We start from the raw sequence: 15,657 nt of genomic DNA, 5'->3' as shown, positions 1-15,657 counted from the left end.
CCAATCCAGCAAATGGCACAACAGAACACCTTAACTCCTGAATTGTCACTGAACCTGGAGCAGCCTCTGACGAGAGACCCAAGTATTTGTGTGTCATTGTTTAAAACTATCTTCTAAGTCTGGAGACTGAAAGAAAGCTTTGCATCTCCTTGCAAGTTGAAAGAAAATAAGAATTTGTTCAAATTCCCAATGAGCACATCTGGAATGGCCTCCAGTATTTTGCTGCCAGCCTTCAGAGCCAGACACTGTGAGGTTTCTCTGGTTTTATCTGCACCACGAGCTGTGGTACAGCACAGACATAATTGAGCTGTTTCTGACCACTCTGCCTCAGCTGCTGAAAACAGGATCCTTATTAGTGCTGACATTAGTGCAGGCTTATTTATCTCACTCTCCCTCTGCTGGATTACTACCATGCTTCTCAGAATGTCTTCTCAGCCTCAAATTAAATTGCAAATTATAATGTAAATTAAATTGTTCTTTTTTCCTGGCTATCTTTGGTTTCAAGAAGGCCGTACCTCTGAAACAAACAGTACTATAAGGCTTTGGAAAAAAAAGACATGGGGAGAAACCACTGGTCTTCTTTTGGCTGAAAATCAACTGGATATAAAGGTTTCTGTCATGATCACACTTCTAGATTACCTTCTCCTAATATTTTTGACATAAATTGGAGGTAGTTAAATCCTTAGAACAGGTACTTCAAAATAAACCATGTTACTTTAAGTATTACTAGATATTTTGATTTGTTGGTTTTGGATTTTTTCCTCTAAATGCACATTTAATCTCTTTAGCACAAATTTCACGAATACCTTTGTCATCAAATTATATGGATCAGTAACCTCTGCTGAAGAAAAGGCAAGTCTTGATGAGAAACTTTAATGAATCTGCACTGGGGAGCATTAACCTCATGGCTGTGGTTTGCTGGAGCCTGAGTGGGGCCCAGCTCAGCAGCCTCACTAAGGATTGGCTGACAAAAACAAGTCCTGCATATGGGATAGGAAACAAATCAGGAAAACATCCTTTATAAGGCTGCATGGAATACAGGCTATCCCATCATTAACCATTTCTTTGCTATTGAACCCTTCAGGACCTGTGAGTGTCCACGAGCTCTTACTGTATGTTCTACATGTGATGTGTGCTGAGGTTGGGCCATGTGGGGCTTTTCAGTGTTTTCCCCTAAACAGAAAATTTTCCCTGAAAACTTTTTGGTTAAGCTCCCAGAAAGAATTACAGGCTGGTTTTGGTTTTTTTTTTCTTTTCATAGAAGACAAGTTCCAAAGTGACAATTTCATTCTTGCAGTGGGTGAAAGGAATTTGAACTTGCCCTAATAACTGAGTGCTTTAGGGCAGTGTACAAAAACTTTTGAGATAAAGGTATAGATACAGATGAAATAGATATGAACTTTTCCAGACTTCTCAAAAGACTTAAGGAATCTTTCAGAGATCACATGCAATAGATATCTACACACTGGTGATGAAATAACAGCCTCTTTTTTCCTGCTGTTTTCAGCTGATACAGACTAAATCCCTTTTCCTCTTTGTCTGATGGCCCTTATACTCTTTTACACCTAAATTACAAAAGGAAACTAAATTCTTTCCAGTACAAGCCATAGGTGGATGATACACTTTTAGCTGTCCTTGCTGGGAATGTCAAAGCAGGCAGTGCAATCCTTCTTATTTGAGCAATAGGAATAAACCCTTGTTTGATAGTTTGCTGATTCCTGGATGATCTCTTAGAAGAGATAAGTTGCCAACCTTCTCCACTTCCAGTCACTGACATATTTGCATATATCAAATGAGAATACACGGGAAAATAATGATTCAAAATCAGAGATCAGTGTTCTAGTGTAGAAGGCAAGCAAAATATAACCTATGACAAAGTAGATCCCACATATTTGTAGTGCAACTTCTGGCCAAATTCCACTGGATAACACTGACAGGCTGGTGTTTCAAATCCATGTTCAGTACATGTGTGATTCATTTGCTTCATCCATATGGGATTCTGAATATTTATCATGAATTAACAGCATCTTTTTCAGTAATAAATAAATAAATAACTAGTTTTAACAAATAATAAATAATTCTAATTAAATAAGTAAATAAATAAAAATAATCCTAATTTATGAAATGGAGGTAAGGAATTCTCTTTGTCTACCAAGTCAGTAAATTAGCTAATTAGACAAAAATGGCAGGAAATCAGAAGGAACTAAATCCCTACTTGTATCCAGGAAGGAACTGCACTGCTGGAAACCCCGCTCATGTAACTGAGAGCTTGAGCCACTACACAACTCAGTGTCTTACTCTGGTTCACAGCTCCAGCTTTTCCCCCTTCTTTCCACAGCTATTTTATTTCTGGTCTGTGCACTGTTTCTGTGTTACCTAATTGGTGAGATGGAAATTTCCTTTTCCACGAAGAAGCCAATTCAAAGAGCAAGTCTTTGTAGAGCAGGCTGGGTGAGACTGGAGTTCTAGCCCTCGCTAAGCCCCTCGCCCCGCATCCCTCTCGCTATCCTGGCAGCACAAGTGTTGGGACAGAGCTGATGGCCAGATGCCACCACAACCTGCCTGTGCCCCTCACGCTCTCCCTTCTCCCAAAAGTGCCTGGCAGAGCATCCTCTGTCTGAGAGCAGCCCTGGCAGCGCTGGACACAGAGGGAGAAGCGCTTGCTTGGGATGGCCCTGCTGCCCCTCTGCCTGTGCTCACCTCTATCAGAAGGTGAGAGCCACAAAATATCAAAGACTGTTTTTCCTCTCCAAACTCCCTGCCTGTTGTTTTCTCTCCAAACATGAGTCCATCTGCGCCTTCCCAAGCGATGGACGTGAGGCGACATCTGCGTCACTTCTTAAAAAACATTTGTGTGTTTGCTTCTCAGGAGAAGTGGGAATTGCCAAGAAATAATCGTCAAGACCCTTTGTTGTTTTTCCCCTTTTGTATCTATTATTTCTGAGCAACCTCACCAATGCAAATCTGATTTAAGCTCACAGAGTTATGGAGAATAAGGTTCTTGAAGCATCAGAACAGATTCCAGAGGATATCAATTTACTTCTCTAGATCACACAGATAACCCAAATGTACACTGAGTTCTCACTGACATCACTTCCTGTGTGGTAGCAAAGTTCTCAGGGCTGCTCTTAGGGTTCATACACTGGATTAGTCACTCAGACATATTCAGACTGATGGACACTTCTAAGTCTTCCCAAGACAGCACTGGAGACAGAGACAAGACCATTTCTGCAAACTATTGTGGGACAGAAGCACTAAATACGTTATTTTAGAAAAAAGCTGAATTTGGTGGTTCAAGAAAAACAGTAACAGCTTTTAAAGCAAAATTGCCAAACTGAAATAACACATTACCATCATTCAGATTTGGTGATTCTTCACAGTTTTGATAGAAACAGCACTTCAGGTGCAAATCTCCCACCAAGGGCAAAATGTTATCACCAAGCTTCTCCTTTATACTAGGTTTGCATAAATACAGATAAACCCAGGTGCAATGAGTCACTCTAAACACACAGCACAGGTTAGAGAGGAGAATTTGACCCACGAATCTTCTTGGATTTAATTAGATTTTCAGTCATGAAGAGAATATGATGGTGAAGGGGACAGCAAAGAAGTATCCAGATACCTCTACAGCCATTTCTGCTCTTGAGCCTGTGATGTTTCTACTGGATTCTGCACTTAGTGAGGAATCTGTGCATCATATCCTGTCCTTATCTCAGAAAGTCAAAATAATGAGCTTCTCCTCACCATAAAATACCTGCCTTTCACAATTCTGCCTCTTTTTCATCGCTATGACTAATTGATTTCAAGACAGCTAATAAGTTCAAAACATTTTGTTTCAACTCTGCAAAAGATGTGGGATTTTCCTGAGGAAAATCAAGCCACGCAGTGACAACACTGTTGATTAAAAACACAACAGCCACCATCCAATGCAGTTTATGATTTATCCCTTCTCTGGCAGAAGGGACATTATTTTGATAGTGGGGATAATAAATTATGGAAAGAAATTACAATCTTTTATCCAAACCTTTCAGATGTAGCCTTCAAAAAAACCCTATCAGTTCTTCATTGATTTTCCTTTTTCTCTGGGGATTGCATTTGTGAGTTGCAGCTCATCCTTAACTAATACAAGTTTATTTTGACACAAGAGAATTTTAGCATGAAACATTAAAAATTATGAGATGAGAATAAAAAGTAAACAAAATTTAAATATTTTGGCTTCTCAAGACCAAATTATCTTTTCAGTCACATTTTAAACCTGCTTTACATTCCCCAAAGTGAGAACTTCTGGCTTGATAGTCAAAAATACAGAGTTAAGGGAATGGAGTATAATTTCATAAATATTGTTGTTTATCTGCAAAAGCTTCCTGATTAGTAAGCAAAGTCACAGCTTTATCCATCAAAAAAAAATCTATAAAATCCTAGCTAGCAATGGCATTATGTAGCAGGTTGATATTATCTGAGACAGCTACCTGGTCAAAAAAAATCATCTTTCTACAGGAATATTCTTGGTGTTCACAAGACCTCTGTTTTATGATCACATTCCCAAAGCACTAGAAAGTTAGGAGAAGAGACAGATTTCTTTGGAGGGATTCCTATCTCTGGGCACCAGTTCCTTTTTCTTCCAGACAGTATTACCCTGGGGGAATTGTATGAACTTTCTTTGAAGGACGCAATTTTTGCTTCAAAATGGCTCGGTCTGTTCTGAATTGCAGGTATTTTGAAAATAAAACTAGGTTTCCATGCAAGGTTAAAAATATTCTCTGAGCCCTCTCCCACATCAGATTGCAGGAGCTGGACACTACTGTGCTATCAATACAGTCAGTATATTTTTCAGGAGCAAAATACAAACATTGAGTTAGAACACTTAATATAAGTTTGCTAAGTACTTTTGCTTCCTTTCTTGGTCATGGTTCTGAGAGTGTTTGTTTAAATGAGGAGGAAAATGAATAGATTCCCCAGACTTCCCTCCACTGCCAGCAAATACAGTGCTCACCGTCGTCCTTTGCATAACATGTGGTGAAAAGGGAAAAATTTGATTCTCCTGTTAAAATACTCATTGTCTGTCACTACTTTGCTTCTCACTTTTCCTGTAAATGTATACTTATGGCCACTTCAGTTTCTACTGACTCTTGTAGAGACTTAGAGAAACATCTTTGGTCTAAATTCTGTGCTTTCATAAACTGGCATTAATCCTGAGCTTTCCTACCACCCTGACAGAACTGCTGAGGAGGAACAGGGACACGGTAGCATGCTGTGGGACTGGCCTGAGTGGGACAGCTCTTACTGGGGAGGTTTAGTCAAAAAAAATCAAAAATGTGGTGTTGAGAAGAGAAGGATGCCACTCCAGCCTTCCCCTCCTGCTGGGCTCTGGAGGTGCCTGGAATGGCACGTTAAAAGGGTCCTTGAAGAGCAAGCTGTGCACTGTGCTCTGTGGATAAGGATCTCAGCCCCAACACTGACAGCACATTAAAACTCTCACATGCTAGTAAAAAAGCTTCTTTCCTTAACTTCTGGATATACCTTCCAAGAAGGAATTTTAATGCAATGTGCACATATCGTTTCCTGGAGATACTTCACAGAGATAAAGACAACAGTATTAACTATGCATTAACTTCATATCCCTTTTGTATGAATTTCTGTGTCACCCCAGTGTGTCAGACATCTGCAAACGATTCTGCCAAAGCTCTGGAAGCTGGCTAGGAACTACCAGGAGTCAGGGAAAGCATCAGTGCTCAGGATAGCAGGGTGTATGAATGGTGCTGCTTATCTGCCTGTGGACCCCAGGCCATGGCAGCTGTTTGACAGGATGAATTGGAAGGCAGATCAATGAGAGGCTCTGTGAGAGAGGCCATGGCACATCCCAAAACCAGGGGTTTCTTCCTTTTATTCCCCTGCTTTTATGCACTTCTCATAGTACTTCAGTTATTTAACTTCTTTAGTCTGATAAACATTAATAAAGAAGCAAATTCTCCTCCCAGCACTGAATTTTTTAATCAGTTCTTTAGGCAGTGAGCTTACAGTCTGCTCCTTTGCCAGGGTCAGACAGCTCAGATTACACAGCCACCTTCCTGCATTAGCACCCAGGGATTTATGGAGAAAGTTTCTATTCTGCTTTGTAGTCAGTAAAAATCAACAAGACTGGCAGCACAAGCAGCTTTGTTGTAATGCCCTGTTCTGAAGGGAACACTGTTGTTGATTACTCAAATGTTTTTACTTTTAATTGTTTTCTTTAAATTGCTTCATTTCTTTGTGTTGTGCTTAGTTCACTGGAGCTCACTAATCTGCTCTGCTGAGGAAAGTATCGGTTGTGCTTTTCTCATTTTTGAAATAAAAACAGATTAAGTTGAATTCAAGTTACCCATTTTGCTAAGGAAGAATGTAAATATTAAGAAACCTTTCCTCATCATTTTGAATGCCTTTTCTTCTCTATTTACTGCTCTTTTTATTTGAGGTCCCTGAACATTTGTGTGGGCAAAGCTGTGTCGGCATGAACAGTACACAAAGAGAACTTGGGGCCTGTAACAGAGAGTTGCTCTCTCCAAATTAGATTCTTGATTAAATAAACCACATTTTGACAACCTTAGAGTTGCCTTTTAAAGGTCAAGACATTCAGCCAGAGAACAGAAACACTCTGTACCAAACACAAAGGCCTGGTCCGTGTCCCAAGGACCTTTGCTAAGCAGCACAGGTCTGTGAGCAGAGCACAGCCAGATCAAAAGGGGAGCAGCAAAACAGAAGCAGCAGCATGGTCAGATAATGATGGCTCTCTGTTGCTATTGACTCGTGTCTCTGAAGAGAAGAGTTTCCTGAGGAAGATGTGAAGAGAAGAGGCTATTTTGCTCTGGCACTAGAGTGTAAGGTATTTTCAAGCACTGGTGATGATAAGAGCAAGAACAAAATGGAATATGGTGAAATGTGGTGAGGACACCAGAATAGCTACACCAGAAAAGAACTTCCCTCTTGAGCTGGAAGGTCAATGTGCAGAGGGACATTTCTCCAATTCCTACCAAAAGAAACTAAAACTAAGAGGGCAAACTTAGTCAAGGTAAGAAAGTTCTGCTGTCTCCACACTCTTCTTGCAAGTAGTGGGTAAGATGTGCAAGCTCAGTGTTAGCAGAGGAAAAGGAGAAAGAAAGCAGAGTCTAGCCTGAAGCAGGAGAGCTGTTTGCTCTGGGAGCATCAGAATAAATCCAGTTGCATTTTTTCTATTTGTATCTTGTGGCTGCCAGGTTTTTAAATGAATCATATTAACACCTTCCTGGGACTGTGCAGAGCTCCAGTTGAAGCTCCAGCACCAGCAGGTTCTCTGCTGCCTGGGTGCTGTCCCCTCCTGAGATGGTCACTGATGCCCTGACTCTTGATGAAGGCATGAAAATGGTGTCTCTTTGCAACAGGAAACCTACTCTTTTTGAGGTGTTCACAGTATTTTGTTGTATTTGTCTTTCCACTGGATGTGCTTGATGCTGGCTAGTGAATTTGAAGGGTCCTGGAATTGCAGGAACTGATAGATATTCAAAGACACAGATAAACACACAAACTGAAAGATATTTCAGTTACTTCACCCCCATCTTTTTTTTAATTATCTTGTAGTAAGAGCTTCAGAAATTATTTTATATTACTATTCATGAGCATAACTCTTCAGGAACAGCAAGAATCCTGGGGGAGTTTTTTAAAAAAATAAAATAAAATAAATAGAAGAAAAAAGAAAGAAGCTCTGTCTAAGAATGAGGGAGGCTGTTTCAATCCAAAGCTTTCCTACTGAGATGTGAAGGGACCAAACTGTCCTAAAGCTTTGAGCCACTTGGAATGAAAACCAGCCAGAACATGCAGGGACCCCTGAAGCAAGTCAGGCCTGTTAGCAAATGGAAACAATAGTACTGTGCACATTTCAGCTCGATGCTCAGCTGGGCTGTATCTGTGCTAAAGTCTACTTTCTGTGAGTTTTTATGGCTGGGAAGCACTTGGGAGAACTTGCAGCATTCACTTTCAGTTTTACCAGCTTGTTTAAGAACAACTTGTATTTATTTCCTTTCCTTATTAGTAACTATCAACATTATAGAATTCCAGTTCCTGTTCCATTTGTTTCTATAGATATATTTATATCCTCTTTTTTTTCGTCATACACCTTCCATTCTAAACAATTCAACCCTTAGCAAGAAATAGAATTACAAGATTACAGGAATGCCAAAATTTGTTTTACCTGGTTGTAAGATTAAACTCCATGTATCAGTAAAAATGAATATTACTCCACAGAAAATCAGCATCTTTCAACCTCACTAAAATTCAAAACCACCAAGAAGATTGATTAGTTTTTGTCTTGTTTTTTTTTTTTCTTTTGATGGTTTTTATTATGTACAGCTCTGTATTCTCTTACCTCCCAGGAGTACTTTTAAGCAGAAAAACATGATCAGACTTATTCACAGACAGAGATCAAGAAATTAAGCGTCAGCCAGTAAGTATTTAGAGGGAAGAGCTCTGATTTATCTCCTATAAACTAACAAAAATATTTTGCCCAAGACAGAAATGCTGGAAGGATAAATAAATCCACATCTGAAAGACAAAGAGCAGATTAAAAGAAGGCATAAATTAATCAAAAGAGCTACTTACTCAATTAGCAATGACATGTTTGGGTTCCTTTACACTGAAAGAATCTGGTGGCAAATGCTTCCTGATTTTCCCTGGGTTTTTGGGGCCTTAAAGTTAGAGCAAAGGAAAATATGTGATTTAGGGGACCTGAAGTACCTGTTTTCCTGTTAATGCAGAATGCAATCCTGTCAATACAAATTTAATCAGCTGTGAGGTTTTCCTCACAAAACCCATAATTCAACTGTCAAATTAAAAATAGATGCTGGCAGTTCTAATCAAAAGGCACACATTGCAAATTCAGATAACACAGTATAAATGAATTTGAAGTCTGTATGAATGTACTGAACTCCAGTACTGCAATACTTCCCCCATGTTTTTACCTGCTAATGTCACTATACTGGCAATGTGTAGGTAGCATAAAATTCTCACAGAACACAGGAACTCTTCTATATCACTAACAAAGGAAAGCAAAATGGCAGAGAGATACTATGTCCCCCCCACACAAAATCCTGCTTTTCAATCCATTTTCTACCTCTGTCACCCAGTCTCACATGGAAAGGAGGAAAACAGCAGTGAATATATATGTGCTCAGAGCTGGATGAACTGAGGACAGCACTCAGCTGTCCTCACAGGCTGGCCCATGCTGTGTCACTTCTCATTTCCTCAGGGGTGCTTGTATTACTATTTGAGCCATGAGAATACCCCACAAACTTGTTTCCACACAAACATTTTACTCTGGAAATAAATCAAATTAAAATAAATCAAATAGGCTCAAATAAAAATGGGTTTTTTCAAGGTTCTAAAAAGAGACCAAACTTAGAAGCCAGAAATCAGGAATGTCATGCACAGCTGGTAGCTCACAAGCAGCTGGAAGAAGTTTTAGAAGAGCCTCCCTAATACTGTTCCGTACTGGAAGAGTTTAGCAAAATTATGTGCTTATTTCCACCCTGCTGTCTCCACATTCCTCACTCTTTCTGGCAGCTTTCTTCTCACACAGTTTGTTTCTCCCCTGCTCTAAAATCTACAGTGAAGGCCATTAAAAGTGAGGTGCCACAGCAGTGAACAGGCAGGGCTGAGCCAGCGACCTGTTTTTGGGGCTGAGTGGCCGTAATTCTCCTTCACCATGAGCCCAGGCCAGTAGATTAGGCAGCCACTAATTTACCATATTTTAATTAAACATACTTAATACAGCAAAAAAATGACAAACTTTTAACTTTGCTGGACAGAGTCATGAGAGCATAACTAATTTACCTTGAGCTGATTATCATCTGCCCTATGTTTCAAGCCTACATCCATGATTTCCTATATTTAGCATTATTATCATATTTACATTATCTTAATGATTTCTGCTCATTTGGAAAAGGCTAGCACATGTTTATTCTTACAAATAAGAAACATATGTTTTAAAAGCAAAATTTGAAATTTTCAAATAAACAAGAGTAGGAAAACTTATATCCATATTAACTCTACACCAAGAGGTAGGTACACAGGGAGGTGCACGCTGTTGTCAGATGCTCACATTATCCATTTGGGAGCAAAGGTGCCAGATGACATCTGCCACATTGTTGACACAACTCTTCCTGCCTCTCCTAGGACCTGGTATAAGCTGCCAGAAGTGTGTAAACCTTGTGGTTGTAGAAAGATAGACTGAAAATCAGCTCCCTGGGGATTTAGAAGACTAAATATAGTATTAAAACAAAGTGACTCATTTTCTGTAATTTTAGCTGCAATAAAAACTTTTTCTATAACCTAAGTGAAATTCCATAAGCTTCCTATTTTGTTATAGCTACCTACAGTACAGCACCAATGACAACTATTGTTGTCCTCACTGATCTAATGGAGGGATGATGATTAATAAAAAAGCTCATAAGCAATGAAAATTATATTTGGATTCCAACAAAAATGGATCTAATTCATCCCTTGCACTGGTTTTACAGCCACATATGAAGAATCAACTATGCTAAAGGCTGCAGAAAAACATGGCCATGGGAAGCCCCTGCCTCAGGAACCTAATGGTGTGCAACCTGCCAGTGATGAAATGTAAGTAGCAATTTCAGAAAAGCGGCATCAAACGTGAAAAGCTTGGTACTTATCTCAATTTGGACCCAGCAGCTCTTGTAATACTCACTAGTTACTTGAGAAATACAGTTTCACTTTTTCAGGAAGGCAGGATGATACTGACCCCAAGCTATTTGATGGGAGAATCTAAAGATCAATTTCATTGATTTGCTCTAATAGTTTTCTTCTTTTATTTAACAGAGAGAAACTAGTTACCAAGTATCAAAAGGTTTTGAAAGCTCCAGATGCTCACATCAGCCAAAGCTTTAAAAAAAAAGAGACGAGGAGGAATGAACAGGCACTGTGGGGAAAACCTCTCAATGAGGCTGCTGATGATTTGGGATCAGCAATGGTACATTGTGAATAATCCCTTTCAGATTCCCTTGGCCAAACATCAACACCACAGACGTCTTCAGGGATAGGTATGAAAAGTGAAGAACACTGAAGAATCCTGGATACACCATACCTCCCCAAAAAACCAAAATCAAATGGGACACTCAGAAATAGACACACAGTCCTTACAAGCTCTTTTCACTCTGACTGCTCCCATGCATTTTCTTCTTGAGTATAATTAAAATGCTATGCAAACCCTTTATATTCATTTAGCAGTGCTGCAGTGAGCCTTAGTTACAAATTAATCTCTTACACATTTTCCTTTCACATTGTTCAGAACAGTGAAAATTTTGTGGTTATACCTTTAGGTTATAATACTAATGTTATACATTAATAATGCTTTTATTCGCTGTATTTAATGTTTAATTTTTCTGTTGCTCTTTCACAGAGATTAACATTTTCCTTCAATACCAGAATATGTCTGTGCATTCCTAAAATGCCCTGAAAACAATTTTTATGTCCACTGCATAATACTCCACCAGCTCTGTGCCACTAAAATATTCCTCATGTGATCTATTAAAGAAAAAATGTATATGTTCACTACTAAGATTCCAGAACATCAAGAACTAAAACAATACCAGTTTAACAGGTATGAACCCTAAACCTAAACCCTAAAAGATTAAATTAAAAAGAACCAAACTAAGCAGAACGTGTCTTGAAATTCCACATAAGATCCCCAAGACAGAGGAGAAGCAAGCATTGTTCCATTATTTAATAAGGAAATTGCAGATCATTTTGCCTGACATCAACGTCAGGGAAATTGATGGAAAGGCTGGTACAGGAAGAAATCAGTGTACAATGAAAGGATGATAGTACAATTAACGCCAGTCAACACAGAAAATTAGTTTTGTCAGGAATAAAAAAAACCTTCCTATTTTCCCAGGAGACCATGAATTAGTTTGATAAAGTAAACTCCTGTAAGATTTCATTAGGGCTTTGGCTCACAAGTCTACAGGATTTTTGATAAAAGCCCCAGCAATGTATACTATCAGCCTGGTCCATTCTAAATGGACCCAAACCATACTGAATGATCTGAACAAAAATGAAAAATTATTGATGGAAAAAGCTGCAAATTACAAAAAGTTATAGAGCTATAAATAACATGAAGGGCAGGCCCTTAATATAGACCAACTAAGAATACTTTGTGAGGTCTGGCCTATATTTTAACACAGAGAAATCTAAGTTTTGCATTAAAGAAATAAAGAAAATCTCATTTACAACATAGGAAATGATTTTTGAAAAGGAGCTACTGTGAAAAGAAAGAAATAGGAGCAATAGGCCCAAGCAGACACATTCCCAGAGCAAAGTGTAGGCAAAATTATTCTTATTGCCCAAGGTGGATTAAACCACAACGCAGGAGTTGGTGTTACTACACCTCTCTGTGGTTTCAAAAAGATCATTACTGGGAGAATGTCCTGAAAAAACAGCTCCAGAAAACCAAGGATTTTACTGAGAGAAATGAGACTAATTTGTGATGACAGGGGGCCTTCAGAAACTCCAGTTGTTAGGTTAACATGTGAGAAGTTCAACAGAGGATTGTGGTATATGAGCACAGAAACAGGAGAGTGAATGCCCAAATAGCAGTGGCATGTACTTGGAAAAAATCTGACTGATTCTTCATTTATATCATTTGCCATTGAATCTCCATCTCCAAACAACCACAACTAGGAAAACAAGCCCCTTATAATTTGATTCAATATCATCTGTTAGACTAGGTATAAAGAAAATACTTCGATTCAAAATCCCAATTACTAGTAAAAGTACTAATAAGAGCAACTGCTAATTGAAAATTACAAAGCAATTTCTAAGAAGCTCTTTAAAAATAAGCCAAGTATCATTGTAAATAAAGAAAAGGTTTGATATGCCATTGAAAAGGGCCTGGAATGAATCTCCCCTACACATTTCCTACCTACCCACCACCTCCCAGGCAAAATCCACCAAACTCTTTGTATACATTATCCACCTACATTTTCACCTACCTGCATCAAACCCCATCATCACTGCCCAGACCAGTGCCTTTCAGCAAACTTGCACCAAGCTTGCCCAAGTGCACATTGCAGGACAGGCATAGAATTTGTCTTGATAAACTGGAGACGTATTGCAAGCACAGGATGAAATTAAAAATGTTCAAGAGCAAGAAAATGTAGTTAGTCAGAAGTAAACACACAGGCAGCACCTGAGTACATGGCAAGTATATATATAAAAAAGGGAACATATAGTACAGAAATCAAGAACATCAGGCTGTTGCCAAGAAGGCACGAGCAAGGGTGACTGTATTAGCAGGAGCAGAGTTCGCAAGGAACCCAAAATATTCCTTCTACTTCACTGAGATTTGATCCACCTTCAGCTGGATTACTTCATTTTAGTTTGGTGAGACACTGCAGGGATGGGAGAGACAATCTGGGGAATGCCCAAAGTGAAAATGAATGACCAGAGGGCTGGAAAACATGATGTTCAAGGAAGAACTGAAAGATGTGGCACTACTTAACTTAAAGGAGAGAAGGCTGAGAAAAAGAGACAGACTTGCTAACAATTTGCTTTTCAGCTTATCTGGGGATTTCCAATAGAAATCAGGAGAAGTTAAAATTTGGGCACATAGATAGATTTACATATCAAATGCTAATATGTTAAACTCAAATCCTAACTTACATTTCTCAGGAGATAAAGTTTGACAGTGTTTTCCAGACAAATATCCATGCATTACAAACCGCTTTGAGAAGCTGCTGCTTTCCTGATGTGAACAATAATTTCTCCTGGTACTTTGATTGACGCAAATGCTCAATCACATTTAAATCAAAATAGGAGGAAGCTACTATTTTCCATGGCTTCCTGTAGGACGTATGCACTGTTATCCCAGAGGAGAGGGCAGGTTATGCAATTGCTGAGCAGCTCTGGGGAAACATTTCCAGCAATTATTTGGAAAGAGCTGAGAGAATAAACTTTTAAGACATTCTCATCATTTAGTATTTTCATCGCTAAATAACGATTGGATTTCAAAATAATTGGATTTTGGTTATTATTTCACTCTCCTTATGCAACGGAATGGAAGGGAAATGGAAACTTGCCTCACTAGTATTAGGATTCTTCCACTGGATGAGTGTGAAAGTGCTGGCTAATAAAGAAGTGGAATAGTTTCCTCTGCCTTATCATATTCTAACCTCACTGGCCATATAGCACAGTCCTAAACTTGATTTAGAAGCCAAAATGTACCAACTGTTTTCCAGATTAAAGAGATGGTAGAAAGACAGCCAATTCCCACTTCATAGCAAAGCTAAATGCTGCTCCAATTCATCTAATGAATAAGTCAGACAAGTTAACAATGTTGACATCTGAAATGTTATTTTTTCTCTTTTAAAGGGAAATTAAATAGAATTATATTAATTTCAAATAAATTTAAATAAATATAGAGTTCTTTGAGCATAAATTATCACATAAACACTTTTCCTCCGGTTACATACTTCCTTATTTATTCTTACTAATTATCCTGAGTTAGCAGAATTTCTAATTTATGTGCCTTGAGCATACAAAAAAACACCCCCACACTTTTTTATCTCCTTACATGACAATATTTGCAAAACATCAGATGAAAGATTTCAGCTAAATAATTTTCCATCCACCAGCAATAGCATGGCCTACTGATGGAAAAGCTTCCTGGCTTCAACACTGAGCTCTCAAGCAGCTTCTAAACTTGAACTGGACATTTTTATTTGTGTGTCATTACTACAAGCCCTTCTTGGGTTTAGAGCTACTCCACATCAATTCTATCCTCTGAGCTCTGGAAACAAACTGGAAAGCTGGGCGAGAGCTAAGATACACGGAGCTTTTTCTGAGCACTTTGGAAGCCAAAGTTATGGATGACTTTTTCCACTTTGACCATTCATTCTTTGTTATGCTTGGCCTTCATCCCCTCCTGTCACCTTAAAAATGAAAACAACGTGTTCATTATTATTCATGGAAATTCATCGGATAAGGAGAAGACATCCCTTTTTCCCCCCAGCTGTTCTGTTTTTATTTCTTTTGGGAAAAAATATGCTATTCTTTGCTTGGGTAGCAATCCTTTCAACTGTTGCTTTGCCACTGAATTTACAGGAAGATAATAATTTGCATTGGCTTCACTGATTCTTATCTGCAGGGCCCCAGCAGCAGCAGCAGCAACTGCAGCCACGGGTCCCTGTTCCTTGTGATGTGGAGTAAAGGGATGCTGCTGGATGCACCTCAGCTGGCCCTGGTATTTAATGTTTAATGTTTACAGTACTCCTTGGAGCAACCTCTGCTCCTGACTGGGGTGTACTGGATGTTAGCACAGGATAAATGCTTATTTCTATTAGTGCTACTCCTAATTACATGAAATGAGACGCTATCTATTGCAGCTGACATAATTGCATTGACCATTACCTTGTTACTCTCCTATGAGACAGAGAGAAAATACTATCCTACTTTTTAAATACCAGTAATTAAATTATATCTTTGTATTTCTCCTTTTGCAAACAAACTCTTTCTGCCTCTTTACAAAAAAGATATTTCCATGTGTTTGGTCCTCCTTGTTTTTCCTGTCTGGATCACCTCTGATGATTCTGCAATTGCTTTTCAAGACTGGATGAGCAGTACCATGATCAAATT

At 38.9% G+C, this 15,657-nt stretch overlaps 1 protein-coding gene and 1 long non-coding RNA gene across 8 annotated transcripts in view; one reads left to right on the top strand and one right to left on the bottom strand.

Moving 5' to 3' along the window:
• LOC107203052 overlaps nt 1-15,657 on the bottom strand; it is an 81,443-nt gene that overhangs the window by 5,689 nt on the left and 60,097 nt on the right. For all 4 annotated transcript variants that reach the window (XR_004496977.1, XR_004496979.1, XR_004496976.1 and 1 more), the window contains one exon: nt 8,608-8,693. This is a non-coding gene — a long non-coding RNA (uncharacterized LOC107203052). The remainder of the gene's footprint in view (nt 1-8,607; nt 8,694-15,657) is intronic.
• Nucleotides 1-15,657, top strand: part of PDE5A (phosphodiesterase 5A) — a 106,136-nt gene that overhangs the window by 38,649 nt on the left and 51,830 nt on the right. For 2 of the 4 annotated variants that reach the window (XM_015624367.2, XM_019006312.2), the window contains one exon: nt 10,524-10,626. In XM_015624367.2, the coding sequence (XP_015479853.1) occupies nt 10,544-10,626 (83 nt within the window). In that variant the 5' untranslated portion in view covers nt 10,524-10,543. Of the gene's footprint in view, nt 1-6,715; nt 7,046-8,381; nt 8,453-10,523; nt 10,627-15,657 lie in introns of those variants that run through there. The other 2 variants (XM_015624371.3, XM_015624372.3) reach the window with 2 other exon arrangements.

Source organism: Parus major, chromosome 4 (genome assembly GCF_001522545.3).
Source record: "Parus major isolate Abel chromosome 4, Parus_major1.1, whole genome shotgun sequence".
Classification (NCBI taxonomy): domain Eukaryota; kingdom Metazoa; phylum Chordata; class Aves; order Passeriformes; family Paridae; genus Parus; species Parus major.
Note: the sequence above shows the minus strand (reverse complement) of the source record. Positions and strands in the feature narration are given on the sequence as shown.